The sequence below is a fragment of the Austrofundulus limnaeus genome, unplaced genomic scaffold, assembly GCF_001266775.1.
Source record: "Austrofundulus limnaeus strain Quisiro unplaced genomic scaffold, Austrofundulus_limnaeus-1.0 Scaffold28, whole genome shotgun sequence".
Taxonomy (NCBI): Eukaryota; Metazoa; Chordata; class Actinopteri; order Cyprinodontiformes; family Rivulidae; genus Austrofundulus; species Austrofundulus limnaeus.
In genome coordinates this window covers 2,681,680-2,701,260 of record NW_013952430.1, presented here as the reverse complement: position 1 = coordinate 2,701,260, position 19,581 = coordinate 2,681,680, and the positions used below count along the sequence as shown (strand labels likewise).

At 39.7% G+C, this 19,581-nt stretch overlaps 1 protein-coding gene across 1 annotated transcript in view; it reads right to left on the bottom strand.

Annotated features, from left to right (window-relative positions):
• The window catches only part of ccdc88ab (coiled-coil domain containing 88Ab), a gene marked incomplete at its 5' end in the record, with an annotated part of 63,393 nt that extends 44,065 nt beyond the window's left edge, over nt 1–19,328 (bottom strand). Inside the window, 3 exon segments of the mRNA XM_014005135.1 lie at nt 7,284–7,392; nt 18,932–19,032; nt 19,143–19,328. Coding sequence (XP_013860589.1) covers nt 7,284–7,392; nt 18,932–19,032; nt 19,143–19,229 — 297 coding nt within the window.
• Nucleotides 19,329–19,581: the final 253 nt, after the last annotated feature.

Here is a 19,581-nt window from a genome sequence, read left to right as displayed (position 1 = left end):
CACACACACACACACACACACACACACACACACACACACACACACACACACACACACACACACACGCACAAAGAAAAAGCACACCTAACACACGCACACCCATTACATCCCACACGAACTGAATCAATGAACAGCTCCGTTTGTGTTGAGCACCGGAAAAGAGCAACAAGACCAAGCGGGGATTGCGCACTGCAGTTCAAGGAGCAAAGCAGCATCACTCCAGCTCCAATGTGTGAATGTTTCATCTAGAAAAATTCAACTGAATTAGTTTATTAGAAAAAAGGAACCTACTTTAGCATCGTAAGGACAGTCAAAATAACAAAAGAAAAAACTTAGAACAATAAACTTTGATACTGAACAAATCAGCATAAATCCCTGTGACAGATAGAAAACTTAATGTTTAATTAGGTTATAGTGGCAAATCTTAATGCTGAGCAATTAAATGAGATTTTACCAATGCAATAAAAAGCAATACTTGCTCTTGGTAATAAAAAAAGAAAAGCAAACAGCTGATGTCTGAACTCAAGACAGATGGACAGATGATCTCTTACATGAAGGAGGAGGAGTAACAGGCCATTAGTTTCTTGTTTCGGTTCTTTTTCTCCCTTGTTATCAGCTAGAGTGCATTTTACAAGCGAGCCCCAGAGGCAGAACGAGTGGAGAGGTTGGTCTCGCTGCTTGCCTCGAGGAGAGTGGCAGGTGGGCAGGGGGAAGCCCGACCCGTCCAACCTCACCTCACCACCCCGGGGCTCTGCTTCACACTGGCTGGAAAAAGTTCATGGAATCACAGACTATTAAAGTCACAGCGGTTTCTGCACTCTTTAATAAAGCTGGAGCATTGGAGTTGGGAAATTTTAACAATAAAAAACAAAACACTAAATCCTGTGAACATATGGCTTTTGGCTGCAATGGGAAAGTTCTCAACAGGCATTCAGTTCAGTGTTACAGTCATAGTTTAATGATTTGGCAATTTATAGTTGCATTAATTGATATTGCAAGTAGTTTTGTTTCCCTGTTCTGATTAATCTGGTGTCAAGCACTTTGTGTTTGTGTGCACTGCGGCGTAAAAAGGTGCCTTATATTATAATATGAATAAATAAGAACAACTTTAAAGTGTTATTATTCAAAACCTTGTTCTCTGAGAACAGAATAAAACTCACTCCTGCTCTAGTTTATTATTAAATGATCAAAAAAAAAGAAGAACCTAGCTTTGAGTTTCCCCTTATTGCTCTGCCAGCACCTGCAAATACCACTTTAACATATAGGAACTTGCGTCATTGCTGCCACTAACTCTGCTTCCAGGCACACATTGTAAAAGTGTTTTTTTGCAGATACGTACAGGTAGCGTGTCTGCAACACTGTTCAGTTTCCACTGAAGGCTGTCATTACATGATGTGATTGATGAGCTGTTCTTGTGAAATACAACATGCATAAAAACAGGAAATTTTTCTGTAAAAAGTCTTTAAAAATAACCAGAGATGGAATTTTATTTGCTTAAAACATCAATTTTTACACAGCTGCAAACATTTACTTTGATAAAAGCTTTAACATATGAATGGTAATGTGTGGCACAAAAGTGATCACAGTATTGGACAAAATCATTTAAAAAAACAACTTTTATCGATGAAATACCTAATCTCATTAAAAACAGAAACAAAATGCAACTTGCTTTTCATTATCTGCATCCTCATTCCTACCTTTTTGCCTTTGCAGTAACAGATTTGAATAATTTCAATAAAATTAAAAATATATAACTTTAGAAGGATTGCACAATTACATGATGGTCATAAATGAAGTGATTAGGACGAAATTAACTTTTGAAAAATGTGTCTTAAATCATTGACATGTTGCTGGTTATAAGTACAGATAGACTAAAAACAGAAATGAGTCACATCAAACTGATTCACCGCTAAAATGAACAACATTCCCTGAAATGATGACTGTTTACAACCTGTTCAATTGTCTTTAAAATATCCTTGTTTTAGGAAGCTGACATCATTGGCAGGATATTCAGACTGGGAGGCGTGTGAGTCTGCATGACAAAACACATTCAGCCTGCAGCTTCCAGCCTATGCGCTAATAAACCAGTTTCACCATGACTGACGCTGTGGAGCAGGAAGACAAGGAGTCAAATGAGGACTTTCAGACTTCAGCCACACTTGCAGCATGCTGTGGTTATTAACGCATGCACATAATCCGGTGTGACAACATCACTGTGACCCACTTATGGAGACGTTTTGTTGTGTCATCTTGGCAACAAGTTAGGAAGAGTGTTTAGGCACTGTGTAAAATGGGTTTGATAAGAGCAGAGCATAAATGGGAGGAACAGGGGTTAACAACAAAACAGCAAAATCATGTGTGCTGTGTTGTCATCAATGCATGTTCCCATCCAGTGAATAAATTTGCGCTCTACCCATAACACGTGAGATACACCTAAGTGGAGCAGTGGGCAGCTATGCAAGTGCCCAAGGAGAAGTTAGGGAATGGATGTCTTGCTCAAGGACACCACATCATGTGGACATGATGTGGAGTCAAACCTGTGACTTTCTTGACTGCCCTACCACTGCACCCACAGCTGCCCAGAGACGAGATGGGACGAATGGCTCTGAAAGAGCATGATGAATAGAGCCGTTCAAAAGCGCTGCTCCATTTCAGCGTACATGATGACATCATCACTTCACAGGAGGTGGAACCATGTCAAGCAAAAACCCGCCTCCCCTTTTCCATGAAAGAGTGGAAGAGGAGCAACTGTCTCAGTGGTTAAGAGAAAAAAATAAAGATATTATGAGATTTTACGAAATATAACAGCTCTTTACTGCCTGCAACTCAGTTCCTATCATTCATTGTAAGGAGCCTGTCAAAAGCTTTGGACTACAGATGTGATGTTTGTGAACTATTCAGAGTAAAAAAATAAATACAATTCTTAGAACGCAACCATCCAGTATAATAAACCAATACAAGACTTCAAGCAGGTCTCTTAAACTGAGGCAAAAACTCAGACTGAATAAACATCCATGCAGATGTTCAGGGCCAGACATATTCTACATGAATGAGGGTCTGTGTTACTCGTTCACCAGCCCAAACAGAGCTTCCAGCATTTATACCCCACCTTAAAAACCACTTATTTTCAAAACATCGAAAGCTTCAACCTTGAACAAATTTCAGATACTGTACGAGAATAACGGTTTACAAAATGCACATCAGCTCCCAACCTTTGAATGCAATAAACGAACATGTATTAAAACGTTTCCAGCTGTTAGTTTAACCCTGATTGATATCCGATGGTTTTGGATTGTGTTTGCCTAACCCGTAGCAAGTTGTGAGGGGAAAACAAGTGGAAGTCTTGACTTCCTTTGACTGAGGCTCTGTTTTACATTCTGACCATGAGTGCCAAACCATAACTGCTAAATTAAAAAGAGGCACAACTTATATTTGGACTAACCCACTAGAACCATGAAGCTTTCAGCGCTGTGCAGACATGATGAAATGGCTAGAAAATATCCTGCTTCACAGCAAAGCGATAGCATGCAGCTCTATTCCCATCTTGTCAAAATGTGATATAAAAACACTGTACCTGATTTTTTTATCTTCCCACTGAAATTTTCTTTTTATTTCACAGACACACAGCTTACAATTGCTCAACCTTGATTTGTTTTCCAGATTCTAAAGCCAAAGACTGAAGCCTGTCTAGACATGGACCTCCTCCTACAGTTTTTTTAAGCCAGAACAATATCAGAGTCTTTGAACAGACAGTCAAAAGTGACACATGTGGACACAGACCCAAGACAGCCCGCTGTGTGAAACAAAAAACCATCATTATTACATTTCTTGTCACCCGTCCTTACATGCAGTCTGCACACAAGCTCCTAGAATTACACATCATGCCGAGTCCAGGCGTGAGAGGTGGGGGGAGGTGAAGGACAAAGGAAAGTCTCAAGAAAGGTCTCAACTGTCTGCCTTCAAGGGTTCAACAAGCTTAATGAATTAGTTTTCCCTCTCAACCCCAGAATATCTTTAGGGATTTAGCAGCATTTCCAATTTAATAAACTCCTTCTTTGGGTTTCCCTCTGAGGCACAAAATGTAAAGGAAACCAATCTGTGGACGTTATCAAAGGGGCGTTTACAAAGCACTCCTGAAATAACCTGGAGCTAGAGTTGCTTAATTGCTTTGAATTATCGCCATGCTTCAATGCAAAACCTGAACATCTCGGCATTATTCAAACCTTGAGTGACGTTTTATCAATCTGATCCAAGAACGCAGAAACTTATTTAAATATTTAACAACTAACAAATCTAATTATCGAGTCACAAGGCTCAGACTCACTCACTGCACTCTTTCAGTGCATGTTTTAACCATACACAGTCGATTACATTCATCCAGGAGCTTGCCATTGGTCGGTTCAGTCTCTGAAAAGGCCATAATGGGGCTAGCCGAACACATATAGCCAGGGATTTTAAAACACGTAGGTGGTCTTTGTGAGTCTGGGTGTGCAAACACAAGTGGTTGAACAATGGTATGACTAAAAAGGTCAACAGGCCGATGTGCAGACTAACTGGGAGGATTAATCAAATGTCACAAATGAACAAGACTTTCATTGTTGGCTCATGATGTCAAACCTAAATCAGAGACTGGGCACATCACACAGCAGAGTGGTTCCAAAGCAGCGCCCGCTTAGCAACACTGTGTTTGGCATTTGTAATGAAGTGGTCATTAAAAAAATGAAATAAAACTTGGACAGAAGTGGCATAATCAACCACAATTTTGTTATTCAACTCAAAGAAATGCTCATTTTTGTAGATGACAAACTTCGACCTGCAGAAATGTTCTGAAGATTATAGCCGTGATAAAATAAAATACAGCTGTAATTGTTTAAAATTTGCACAGATAAGTGTTTTAATAATGCTAAATAAAAATAATAAAAGAAAGCATGGGAATATAACTTTTAAAAAGATTGAGCATTTTTTGCATTAACAAGCTCAAATCCATGGCACTAAAATTTGTGCATGAAGCTGAACAATATATGGTTTGAGCATTGTCATAATGCATATGTGCACATTAGTCACACTGCAGGTCCTGTGCTGCAGGAGGCAACATAAATCAGCATTATATAGGGACTAAACCACTAAATCACAAGTCATTGCACTAAACTGTTGCCTGTTATGGCTTTTATTTTGACGGGTTGCTTCCGTCAGCGGATGTGGGTGGCTTCGTGTTGAAGAAGCTAACACTTTCATTTTGTTGGAAGACTTCTGGGACAATACTGGTTATGTTTTGTTCCCAGGGAAGTGTTGTCGGCGAGTCCTCGAACTGTGATGGGAGATGAAGAGGATCTTGATGAAAATGAGAAATATGAGCAACTTCACAGAGAACTGACGGAAAAGCGATAAAATTCAGACAGAAACAGAAACTAATATATATTTTCATATAACATTTATTGCAAAGCTAGAAAAAAGTTACAATGTCAGTTCCCGCTATTCTATTTGGAGCCACTGACAGTGGTGAAATCTTCTGAAGCAGCCTTGTAGAGCTTTGGGAGGCTTATAACATCAAAGGCTAAACAATGGGGAGACTGTTTAAATTAGATGACCCAGGAGGAGTGATTAACAGGATGACCAGAATCAAACAACCCCGACTAATCAGTGATGATCTTCACTTGACTCCTCGGGCAAAATTACAGCTTTAAACATAAAAAAATACAGAATTTAAATTTCTTTACTCTGCCCATGTGGGCCACAAGCCTCAAGTTTGGGAAACTCATGCTCATCAGTTTTACTGTTTAGCTACAATAACATCTCTAACTTTTCTGCTGTGTTGCAACAGCATTCTGGGTCACATTCGACTTCCCATTATCATAAACACTGATGTTTTAGCAAGGCAGCAAATTATATTTAATCTGGATCGCATTAGTTCTCTTTAGTTCTCTTTGTTAGCAGCTTTTACAGTGAACAGTTGCACAGTGAGAAACAGAGAACTGGCTTTAGGCAAGAAAGAATGGGAACAGAGAAATGTAAACAAGGTCAAAAACGAGCACAAAATTGTTGTGTTTTTACATTTGGTATGAGATTAAATGATTGTGTGGGAGTCCACAAATGATGGAGCCCTAAAAAAAACTTTGGTTTTCTGCAACAGAAAATGCCAATATCCCGTGGGAATGTTCTGCTGCAAGTATTGGAAAAGTTAGACCAATCTTTGGCAAAACCCTTTGGATTAAGTAAGACAAAACCTTGTGCGTACCACCAAGAAAACACAAAAGTTGCTTCAGATCTCTACTTGGAAATCTACCTCTGGAAAATCAAGGTCATTCTCAAGTGCAAGAAATTACTTTGTGGAAAGAGTTTAGAGAAATCAAATGGCAAACCAGGGTAGAAAACATGTTCAAACATTAACATAATGCTACCAGCATTCACAGTTCTGCACTTCCAATCAGATCTCCACACACAGCTTGAAATGTCCCAAAGTAATAAAGCATAAACTTCGCTTCATAATATAAGTATGTCTTGCTTAATGTTTTTCTATTCTAGCTTATTCATGACCATCAGATAAAATGAGATGTTGCAATTATTTGCCTTTTGGTGATTAAATGTGATAACAGTAATCTGAAACTTGTTCTGATAAATGTTACACGGAGAAGGAAGAAAGAAACAGATAAAAACGCATACGACTATGCTACCTTCTCTTCTTTCAGCAAAGCTCATTTTGTCCTAGAAATTTAATTAATGCAGTAACATACCAACTGAAGTAAACTGCGTTCAAGAAAACCAAGAATAAACTAAATGCAAACATATTATGCAAGAAGGAAATGTGCATGAAGTGACTGAAGATCAACAAAAATGAACAGCAGACATTCAGTTTAAGCCTTCCCACATCAGTGTCTTACATTCCTGAGTGCCCTTTTTAAATTTACTGAGCCTGGACGAGGCTCGTGCTACCACATCACACACATCCACATCTGCAAATACATCTCTGTTTAAACAGCCAAGTCTTTAAGCAGCATGTGTCTGTGTGGAAATATTAAATGGTGTGTTCAAACTAATGAAAGCTTAAATGGATCTGCTGTCTGATTTGCATGTTTCCACTGTAATCGAAATTACAAGAACAATAAAACCATCACTTTAACAGACTACACAAACTCAGGAAGTTTTGCCTTTGTTACCAAAGGCAAACCTTTGGTTTGCTTGTGTTTGTTACTAACACGAGCATATTCACAGATTTCAAAATAAAACGCAATAATTTAAGCTTCAACACAACAGAAATGCTTTTTATTAAAAATATCAAATCTTACCTGGTAGTAGTCTTTAATCTGCTGTATAAGAATAGAAAGGTTCTGAATGCGCAGTGTGGGGTCATTGTTCACTTTCTTGTTGGTCCGCTGCACAGTGGCTTTAGGATTTCTGTAACAAAAACAGTATGGTTTTACTCAAGATTTGCTAGAAGTACTAAAATAAAAGAGTAAAAAGACAAAGGTAAATGCATATTAAATATAAACTTCACTGGTTTGTCACTAAAAACATCAGCAAGTAACTAATGGATGTTTTTCTTTAATGGTTAGACAATTAGAATGACAAAACTGGCACCCACTTTCTTCTGCTGCTTCCATTGATTCAGACCATAATGACTTCAGACTAATAGTTCACTTTTATGGTACTTCATTAAAATATTAAATAACCTTTTTAAGGCTTTCAAACAATTAGGCAACAGTGAATATTTAAAATTCTTCTTATCTGTGAAACAAACAAAAGCACATTATATTTCAGCCAACTAAATGGAATATACCATCAGTACATTTGATGAAAATGACTAAAAAGTAGGAACACATTTTGTCATATTTAGAGCTAAAAATAATAATTTAAATAGCTAGACAATGACTCAAATGCAAAAGGTTTCATTTACGGAACTAAAGAGACGGTGTCTTTCACTTCACACACGAACAAACATTTTTATTTGCAGTTTGTTCTGAAACACGAACTTCAAAGTATTTTTGTGAAACTGTCAGTCTTCGGCTTTTTATGTTGACAAAACTCAAAATAGTAAAAACTTGCTTTTCCCCTGAACTATTATAAATCTGACTTTCAAGCAAAACAACAAACTTCTAGTAATCCAAATCAGCACTACACAACAAGATTAAAGATGAGAGAAACTTCAAGGTATAAAATGTATAAAAACACCCAATGACCTATTTGTGAGGGTCAATAACCAGGACCCTCCTCCACTCTGAGGAGGGCGGCTCTTGTGTTTATAAATGCATGCAGTGCAGCGGCATGTGAAGTCATGCGTGTGTGTGTGTGTGTGTGTGTGTGTGTGTGTGTGTGTGTGTGTGTGTGTGTGCGTGTGCGTGTGTGTGTGAACTGCATCCGAACTGTGGATTAAAAATAAAAACACAGCTGTGATCAATTTCAAATTCGGTAGTGTAACCCTGAAATCTGATACAACACAAAAGTTATGTTAAAAATAAGAGAATGACTGGTTTTAAATGACCCCCCCCAGTCAACCGACTGCATTATGGGCGTGTTTAGTCTTTGGTCAGCCTCTACCCTAACACACACACACACACACACGTAGAGATCTATGCTAATCAGGAGGACACAGAGCTCTTTTAATACTGGTCTAAATGAGCAATCATGTGACCTTCTCCATCTCCCCCTCTCCCAGACGCAGCTCCATTGTGGGGGGTCCATTTAACCCATTAATTAAAAGCAGAGTGGAGGCTGTAATCCAATCAGGACGAGCAGGGTAATGTGCTGTAGGAGGCATGTGAGAATGAAAAACGGCAGGAGATTTATTTATTTATTTAATTTCCATTTATACATCCCATCATCACCATCACCGTCGGCTGAGAACATGGCGACCACACACAAGTCTCCACGGTCACAACAGGGCAGTCAGACACCCTGTGGATCAGCAGACAGATAAAAAAAAGCCTCAAGACAGTAACAGATGTAAAATTTAACACTTACTGCCTCCCTCTCCTCTCCTTGATCCCTGCTGATACAGTAAACTTTAAATACACAAAAAGATTAAGGATAGACAGCCAAAGCCTGCTTCTTAGGCAGCAAGGCAGACAACTAGTCAGCAAGACCGACGGCCAGACGGCCAGTCAATAAGCCGGTCCGTCGGTGCTGTCGATTGGCACTGCAGCCTTAGAGCCCTGGGGGCCGCTGGGTTTCCTCCTCCCGTCCCCTGCCTTTGATTGGCTGTGTGGGTTATGGAGTAGTGGTAACCCATATATGACAGGCTAAATTACGCTCAGCTTGGGCAGTCAGGCACATACCCATGCACAAGCCACAGAAAGCAGCCTGAATGCACACACACAAAGAGAAAAATGCAGGCTACACTTGGCCACGTGTTGGAGGCAGAGATTATAAGCCGTACCGTCCAAACACAGCGGGTCAGTGTGTGTTCTTGGGCCTCCAAGTGTGAGCGCCTCTCAGCAGCCATCCTCAGATTAACGATTCAGGTTAAATCAATCCTAACAAATTAAACCTGACAGACAAGAAACAGCAGCACACTGAAGTGTATAACCATTCAAATAAATATTTTTATCTCAAATCATCCTTACATAATTCCTTTAAACATCAGCAATACTTCCTATTAGCCAAACCATCACTACAAAATTTGCAATTTAAAAATAAGTTCAAACATACGAGATGATAGTCTGGATTTTCTGAAATTAAGTGAAACTAGAGATTTTACATTTCCTGTGAAAATACAGTGTTTGATGCTGAAAGATTTTGTTGAAAGCTGCAGAAGAAGCCGACCACTAACGGACAGCTTGCATTAGCTTTGTCAGCCATCAACATGCTAATTAGCTTTCAGCATGTGGTGGGGATCACTCTTAACCTTTACCACACCTAAATTTAGCTCAATATCTTTAAAAGTGATTCAGTTGAAGGTGAAATAACTGAACTGAATACAAAAACAGAAAAGTAGCTGAAAATGCTAAACCAGGCTAAAGGTAGCAAAAATTGGCAAAATAAAAAGAGGCTAAAAGTATCAGAATCAGGTTTTTAAAAAGTACCGGACAAGGAGAGTGACAGTTTTCAAATGGGCATAAAACAGAAAAAGATTAACAACAATGTCGCAATTGAATCCATTTTCCAATGTAGATGAAATAGTTAAAAAACAGAGAGTGCATGTTTGCTGAATTATGCAGTAAGAAGCTGAAACTATCATAAAGTGATGTATTTAGGTCTTAAAAATACCTCTAATTAGCTGAAATTTGCTTAACAGTAACTAAAAGCACAAAACGGCTGAAATTAGCAGAAAATATCCTCAAATAATGTCTTTCTTGCAGTAAATTAAACTGTTGCACTTCTGGACTAATCAAATAGCAACAATGAGACATCTAGTAAAGGAAGAAATATTATTAAAAGTAAATGTTTTTATGAATGTGGATGTCAGATGATCCAACATGCATTTAGCATTTAGAGAATACAAACTTTAACTATATAAAACAATACACAATACTGCCAGCTACTTGTATTTTTTTCCACAGCATCAAAGGCGTATAAGCATTGTATGGTAAGGTGCCAAAACGGCTGAAATTAGCAGAAAACAGTTAAAAGCACGAAATACTTTACTTAGCAAAAGAATAGCAGAAAAGGTAAGAATGATAGCAAAAACAGCAGAGAAAGACTAAAAAACAGTTTAATAGAAGCCAAAGAAAGTTGAAATTAGCACAATGAAGTTATAAAAGCAGAATTAGAACAAAAGATGCATAATTTATGAACATATATAACCTTATAGCCATGTGAAGGCTGGGTTATAGTCGTGCTTTGGGTTGTTGCGCAAGCTCTGCAGAGTGCATGCGCTCCTGAACCGCGCGCTGTGTGAAAACAGTTGACGTTCATGTTATCGCTGTTCTTCCGTCACCGACAGACGGCAGTATGGTGCAAACCATCGGAAAAATAGTCGGGAGGAGTGTAGAAGAAGAAACGCTTGACGTCACACATAAAGTAACAATATTTACCTCTTTTTTACCTTATCTGTTTCTCTGTGCTTCACGAACTGAGAGAGCAACACTGGTTTGTTTCCTCCAAGATCACAAACCGGTCGCAAATATTTTTCCATGTCGTCCGGCATATTAACTCATCTTTCTTTAAAGCCGTTACTATTTCCATGAGTTTTGTGCCATCTGGTTGTCTTTATGATCTCTCATGGAGGGATCATACAGATGCCGGTACATTTGGACCTGTTCAGCGAGAGCACCTTCGCGACGAGTGACACGCAGCCTTTGTGGAGCTACAAAATTTCTGAGGTGCACGACCAGGCGTCAGGACACAACGCGCGGGAGTGGGGATGCAGCAATTGCGTAACTTTTGACGCAAACCCCCTCGCGCCCTGTGCGTCGCGTCAACTATAACCTAAGCGTAACCATGCTAATCAACTGGTGGCCCGCATGCCACCAGTTGAGTAGCACGTTATACATTTTGAGGCGACTTCCATCCAATCTGGATATAAGATTGTGAGACTTGGGTAAGTGGACATGTTTTTCAGTGTAGGACTAAATGAATGTAATATGCGTTGTGATTATTATTATTAGAGCTGTGTAATAATGGTAAATCATCAAATTTTGCTATCATGCTATAAAAACCATCACTCCTCTCTGTCATCACAAACCAACACTTTGTTGTGTTTTAGCATTTCGCTTACTATCATTTGGGACTGTGTGTGGGCACCGAGGGCAGTGAGTGTCCTGTGTTGTGAGTGACAACATAGTCCCACACACGCTGCAGTAATAACACATTATCATGCCCACATTGAGACAATTCTGTCTGCTGTGAAAAAGAAAGCCAAGAAGAAACGGAACATGCAGTAACACAATCCTAAAACCAGACAGATGCAGGTCTGAGCAGTGGCATGTGCTTCTTATCACCTCGTTTTCACTGTCCATCACTTCTCCCCTGTCTTTGTCTTTCAGTTGCCATGGGGCCTCTTCCCTTTCTTGTCCCCCGCTGCAGCTGGACTCGTTCCTGCCAATCTGGGTGGAATCTGACGCAGTGTTGCTGCACTTCAACCCAACGATTTTTCAAGTAACACAAAACTTACATCATAATCTGATGAGGTCAACTTGGCGCTTTGTCTGATTTATTTAGTACAGTATACTGCAGTCTTGAGTACCTCCATAGAAACTAAATATTTTATCAGATTAATTATTATTGCTGCTCCGCTGGTAATTCTCAATGTTAAGCTGCAGCTAATGGAACTCAGTAATTCCTGCTGATGTTTCGCAGCAGACGTCTTTGAGGGAACAGAGAGGATTATTAACCCCCCAAGGCTGTTGAAAGGCCAGAACCAGATGGACAAAGTGTTGAGTTTGCATGAGTGGCAAAATGCTGCACCAGCAAATTAACAAAGGGAGCAGATTAAAAACAAAAATTGGAAATGGAAATAAATGAACATAAACTTAATGCATCCGAACTTTAAACTGTGATTTGTTGTATTTCAGCCTGACTAAAATTTTGACTTTGCATTACTGAGTGTAAAAAACTAAAAGTGCTTTAGCTGCTGTAGTTTGAAACGTGCTTGAGAAGAGGGTTGTCTCACATTAATGTAACCTTGGGGGGGGGGGGGGGGTGCTCTCCCACTGTTACAGCTGCAGTTTCCTGCCAGACATGACACACATCCTCCTGCAACTTAAAACGGCAAGACACAAAGATGATTACTGGAGCTAAAAGATTAACGTCTAAACTCACACTGATGTGGATGCACAAACTCCCCCTCCACACCACAACCATCGCTTTTTTAATGCAGACAGAAGCAGTCACACACCCCAGCAGCAGATCTACCAGACTTCCTGCTCCACTTCAGCAGGAGTCTGAACTCCGTTATTCATACCCCAGAAAAGCTCAAGACTCATCCTGCTGCTCAAGATAAACAAACTAAGCGGAGGGAAAGAAACAAAAAATGATTTTTTAATCAAAAAGAAAGATTTGATGAGGACACAAGAGGATGGAAGACAAGTGTAAGTATCAATAGGCTGAGACGTGAATAAAAGTCATTAAATACGGCAAAATAGGTCCAAAACATGTGACATTTTTTGTCACCTTTGCTTATTAAAACTAACAATTCTCAAATAATGTCTTTCTTGCAGTAAATTAAACTGCTGCACTTATGGACGAATCAAATGCATAACAAAAATGAGATGTAAAGGAAGAAATATTAAAAGTAAATGTTTTTACAAATGTGGATGTCAGATGATTCAACATGCATTTAGCCATTTGGAGAATACAAACTTTAACTATATAAAATAATACACAACACTGCCAGCTACTTGTATTTTTCTCCCAGAGTATCAAAGGAGTATAAGCATTGTATGGTAAGGTGCCAAAATGACCACAAGATCAAGTACAAGAGGTACAACTCAGAAAATTAGATTTCTGTATCTGTAGTCAGCATCAGCAAATTCATATTGGTTTAACTACAGTAGGAAATAGATGTAGATTAAAAATGCTGAGGTGATGGTTACATTCCCAGCTTTAGAGAAACATCCAGGCAGATTTACAGACATGCATGGATCAGTTTGAATATCCAGGCCAACAGAAACACTGACCTAAACAATTGAGCAACCATATTTGTTTCATTATCCACAAACGCTTTGAAACTTTAAAACACCTTTAGTGAAAATAGGGATTTTTTTTGGCCAATTTTTACAGATGCCAGTTTTTTTATTTTTAAAATGACATTCGTTCCATCGACTGTGGCAAATGAACTTCCTAATCTGTAACATTTCTTTTGCCATATACTTTAGCAGCTCCCAAGAACCTGCAGATGAGGGTCTGAACGGTTGACTGAATGCCCCGATGAGGCGGCACGTGTCTGCAGAATTGGCAAGAAATCAGATTTCAAACTGGACCGCTGTCCCTGTGACCAAATTTAACTGGCACCATCTTGCAGAATGGGGAAGCTAATTGGTCTGACAGCAGTGGGAAGGCAATCTAATTGGCTCAGTAATGTCAGTCACATGAGGACATAGGCAGGGGGCACAGTGCCATCTGGGTGTCTGTCAGCAAACCGTTAAATAATCCCGGGGTCTCTCCTCTGCTGGCCTGATGACAACCGTTTCCTCAACCTGTCTCTTACTGACAGACATTCAAGACGACAACTCTCATCAATAAAAACATTATATGGTGAAGTTCATCTAGATGTGAGTAATCATGCACTCATGTTTCTTAGATTTCACAGCTAAATGAATCGTCTCATTTGCACCCACGATGATGTATTTTAGGTTATAATAACCTTATAGTATGTATGTTGTATGTTGCGAGGAAAAACAAAAAAGTGTGCTTTTAGGAAAGTAACAATTGAACCAACATGGTTTCTCTTAATTATCACCTTTATGTTTTAACAGCAGTGGGAAGTAATTGTGCATTTTCTAGGCCTCTAGTTCAGTTCTGTAACACAATCAAGTAACTATGTTACCTTCACTTCTTGTGAAAACACAGTATATATCAAAAATAAATTTGACTTTGCATCATAGCCTTCGAAATACTTTGAAATTTGCCTGTCTCTTTGGGAACCTCCTACCATTTCTGACACTCCCACTTCAGCACATCTTCACAGCAATACTTCATGCCATTTACAACCTTTCATAGGAGAAAAGTCTAACCATATTTGACAAACTGTGCTGTCCTTAGGAATCATAAAAAATGGGCTAGTCTCTTCGGCATCCAAAACTACATTTCCTCAATAAAAGATACTTATAAGTAGCTAGTGCTACAAGCTCAACAGACATGCAGTTCCACCAGATGTTTGCAAATTGTTGCTGGAGCTGTTAGGGGAAAGCACGGAGGACAGGAGCTCTGTGGGGCGGGAACTCGGCTGCAGACTGAGCTCCAGGGAGGAGCTTTGGGTAAATAGATGGAGCTTTGTATGAGCAAGCATTTAGACAGCTCCATGTGGTTACCACAGGAGATTCAAGGATTTCACAAACATGCATGAATGAGTCAAAGCAACACTTTGGGTATGTGCTTGATGAGGTAATAGCATAATAACACGATTTAAAGCTAAACAGAAAAGTCAATTTTGCACAATAGCCCCCACCACCTAAAAAATATAGCTTTTAAGCTATATGAAATCAAAGAAAAGTGTAGGAGGAAGTCATTGCTACATTTCTGATTCTTTGATTTTTAACACCCTCAGAACAAGAAAAAAAAAACATTTTAATATGAGTCTTTTGGCAGCTGCAAAGTTGAGATGTGTACGCTCAGAGTTTTTCTGTCACCTAAGCCCACTGGCGTCTGGGCACGGTGCTCGTAAAGTGGGGAAGCAGACAAAGAGAAGTTTCACCAACACAAGATCTGACCAAAACTGTAGCCCTTTGTGTGGGAGGGTGGCTGAGCTAGACGACTACCAACAGCTGCCTCAGTCCAAAACCAAACGCACAAAACAACCATCCGCTGATACACTCACTCCCACACAGACGCCTTGCAGAAAACCACACACGCAAAAAACACACATCGCCGGCTGCTTTTCCCTGACTTCCTGTCGGGTAATCCCTGAGCCAGTCGCAGTTCATTTCAGTTCATTTCTAGCTGTTTGCTTCTGGAAGCAGCAACAGAAAAATATCTCAAAGCATTTTTTTTTTTCAGAAACTAAAAACCTGGGTCACACATCTTCATCTCAAAAGAGCTCATTTGATTTAACAAACCAAACCTTTTTATCCTTTGGTTTTTTTGGAAAATCATTTTCTGTCATTTCCTCCTCTAACCCTCACCCCCTCCCTTCCAGTTGCTTACCAAATATCCAATCCCATAAGGGAAATCTGCTCTGAAAATACTGCTGACCTCTTCACTCTTTCACGCAGAGCAAAATGAGGAAAAATGTCCATCTGAACCTAAAAGCAGCCTCCTCAAACATGTTTGTTTTTGAAGCCACTGAACGAGTAAGCTAGGCACAGCCTGGAGGACGGGGATGTAAACAAGCACGGAGCCTGAGATGACTTGTTAAGGCAACTTAACTGATCGCCAGAACAGCAAGAGGTTAAGGACAGTGGAAACAAGATGCCGTTGAGCCGGGACGAAACCAAGTGATGAAAGAGTAAAACCTGAAAAGAAATGATTTCAGCTCAAAACTCAGTTCTCCTTGCATGCAGATATCTCTAAACACTTTAAGTGCCTTTTTCTTTATGCATGCCATTCTTTTTCTAATGTTTAAATGCTATCTCACTTCTGAAAAAGAACCCTCTCGATGCTTTTCATGTCCTGGAAATGTTGCAGAACTGACAACGACGTTTGACTCGTACCGACGGGAAGCGACACAAGATGCACCGCACATAATCTCCTCTTAAAGCCGTTCAACTGGGAGCAGGCATGCCTGAATGCTCCTTAGACAGGCGAGCAGTGGAAATGCTGACAGTGTACAGCGTGGCATTAACGGAAAATATTAAATAAATAATTAAATAAATAAATAAATAAATAAATAAATAAATAAATAAATAAATAAATAAATAAATAAATAAATAAATAAATAAATAAATAAATCCTCCTGGCAGAAGTAGAAGCCTGGAGCCAGACAAAGGATTGGAAATCTGTCTCCTGTCATGTTGTATGTATTATTCATTGGTTGGAAAGAGATAAATTTGACCTGCAGTGCTGCAAAAATGTCTCACAATCAAGAGATCCAGAAAAGAGTCAAATTCTCTTTTAATCAGATGACAAGACATTCACGCTTCTGCCTTCCTGCACCACTAAGTGTGCAGTTTTCAGAGATTATGTGCTACTACTGGATTAATCTTCGACACAGCATGGGTGCAGCTTCAAGAAGCTCCCAGCCTCCTGCAGAGGACAGGGGAACTAAAAAACACTTGAAAGATGTGGAACAGCATGCTGTGCATACATGCACCAAATACTGCTGCTCCCACAAACAGGGTCCCTTTGTGAGTTCAGCTCAACTGGACAGAGGCTGCAGTTGTTTCATTTGCTTATGAACCCACAAAAGGTTTCAGGGTGTGTATTATCGACTCCCTACCCCATTATCATAATCATACACTAAAAACTGCCGAGTTGTTTTGATCAAATATTTAGTCAAAGCGTTTGACCCAGTGGGTCATAGACAAGCCATGTCATTCTTCACAGCCCACCATTTTAGGACAACAGTTTCAGCAAAACTTACAAAAAGACTTCGGCTGTGTTTCAGTTCAGGGGTTGCAGCCCATTTGTAGGCCGGTTACACGGTACACCATGCCGTAGGCTGTCCCAATTCGCAGATGCCTACTCATGCGGCCCACAAAACCCTAAAAACATAGGCTGCGTCTGAGTAGCCTGCGCAGCTGACATCATCCCAGGACTCATTGCGCCATCAGCTAACCAAACAGGAAAACGGAGACTACAGAGTTTGGAAATTCAAGAATTTGTTTTTAAATGTTTTTTTTAAATCAGCAACTTAGTTGCTTAAATTTTTGCTGCAATGAGATGTTCAATAATATGCAAATTATTAATGTATTTTACATGCAACATTTTAATACACTAAATTCTGTGAAGTTAAACCTCCCATGAAAAGACAGGATCACATGTCCAAATGCCTTTTAAATCTGAAGGTATGTGATAGAAAACGTAACACTGTGTTAACAGGGTACATGGTCACGCAAACATGCATCATCAAAAGACCAGACTGACTGTTTAATGCAGTCTATCCAGACTGGGAAGGGTGTGGCCTTCGTGGACCACGGTCAATGTCAGCAGCAGCCCCTATTTGAGACACGGACCGTTACTTCTTCATGTTACATAGTCAAATAAATTATGTAAAGATAGTCAAAAAACTCGTGGAATGAGATCGGGCATTTCTTATGAATGGAGGAGACAGCGTGGAGACACAGGCAGCTCTCCGTTCCCCGTGTTTGCTTGTTATTGTGCATCATTTGTCGGAAATGGCGGCAGCCGTTTTGTGACAAAATTGTGCTTCTTCTTAACAACTCCTCCATCATCAGTGTAAAGTAAACATCCATGTCTGCCATCCATGTTCTCACTGTGGTGGTGCTTGTTTGGGTGTGACGAGCTGCAGTGAGAGGGTTCATCAAGAGTTATGAACTGTAATTTCTAGGAGTATAAAATGTCCATGCAAAACAAAATCAAGAGCAACGACAGACGTCTTGTGCCATGCGAAGCATTTCACAGCCTTAAAGTGAACATATCCTGCTTTTAAACCCTTCCTTTTCACATGTAAATCATTAAGTTTGGGGCTATATAAAGTAGGACATGTTTTGGTCTGAATTCCTCGTTACTGTAACTCCACAAGCCCCTCTTCCAAACCTGTTCTGAGGTGCATCTGAGAGCAACTTTTTTGTGTGCCGTCTCTTTGTATGCAAGCACTTGACACCCCACTCTACTCCACCTGGTTCAGCCATTTTTGTAGTCTGATAGCAGAGGTACAATTATATAGCAGCGCAGAAACTTTCAATTTACAAATTTATTAAAAGATGTCAACAACAGAAGACTTGTCCAGAGTCTGACCCAGAGCGAGAGGAGAAGGAAGACAATGAACCTGCAGAACTACGGATTTGCAAAAAACTGCTTAATTGGAAGTCGATGTTGTTTAGCATTTTAGCAGCAAATACTGTAATGTTATTGTTCAAAAACCGTTACAAGGAGTAAACTGAATGGATAAACACTGGGAGAGACTCAATTCAACTTTTCTGCACTCCTAAGAACTCCAAGTACACAACAAAATGTATTTAATGCCTGAAAAAGTGGATTTTGCTTAATAAGTTTATTATTTATTATTATTATTATTTTGCATAAGAGTTTAGACTGATAACCCAACCCCTACTAAGTTAAGTGTACCCATGGTTAGAAGTTAGGGTGTTTTTAAGCCAGCAGTTTCTAATCTACAGTAAAAAGTGGGTACTTTTGCACACAGATCTGTTTGAATGCCCTCATTTGGCTAATTCTGTCTCTTTATGTAGGCCAGGGCAGCGAGGAGGCCAGAATTACTCACATCTCCAGCATGATTTGGTTCAGGTAAATCCCATCCACTAATTCAATATATTCCGATAATTTGCTGCCATCAGTCACTGTCGACTCTCCCACTGTCTTCACCTGAAAGGTAAATGCAAATAATCAATGAAGTTTTGGAATATGGGGGGGGGGGGGGGACATTGAATGGGTGATTAATTAGTGAGCTAAGTCTCATTTGAATATTTAATTACCCAGCAGACCAGAGGAGTGAGCATGAACTGCTCCAGAAGTGGAGTAAAAACCTCGTTTTCCATGTTTCCTCTTGCTGATCCGTTCATAAACAGATATGTGGAAAGACTTTTTTTTTAGGAGGGGAATTTAAGATTTGTCAGACTCCTGTCATGTTGTAAAAACGACGCTTATTTTCCGGGTTTTGTTTCTGGAGTGGTTTTAAAAAAAAAAAATCTCCAATCTTCTCGACACAGCTGTTTCTGGTGGCAGGGCTTGGCTTCTTCCTGGGATTGAGAAGGGAATCACATTTTCATTTATTTCTTGTTCCAAATCCTTTACCTGTCCTGGGTGTCGGCTTCTCTGGTAATAGAAAAAAAAGGCGAGTAAATGCCGATCTGTGCTGCAGGATTTCAGCACAGATTTCAAACCGATGCTCGGATAAATAAGAAAAGACAAATC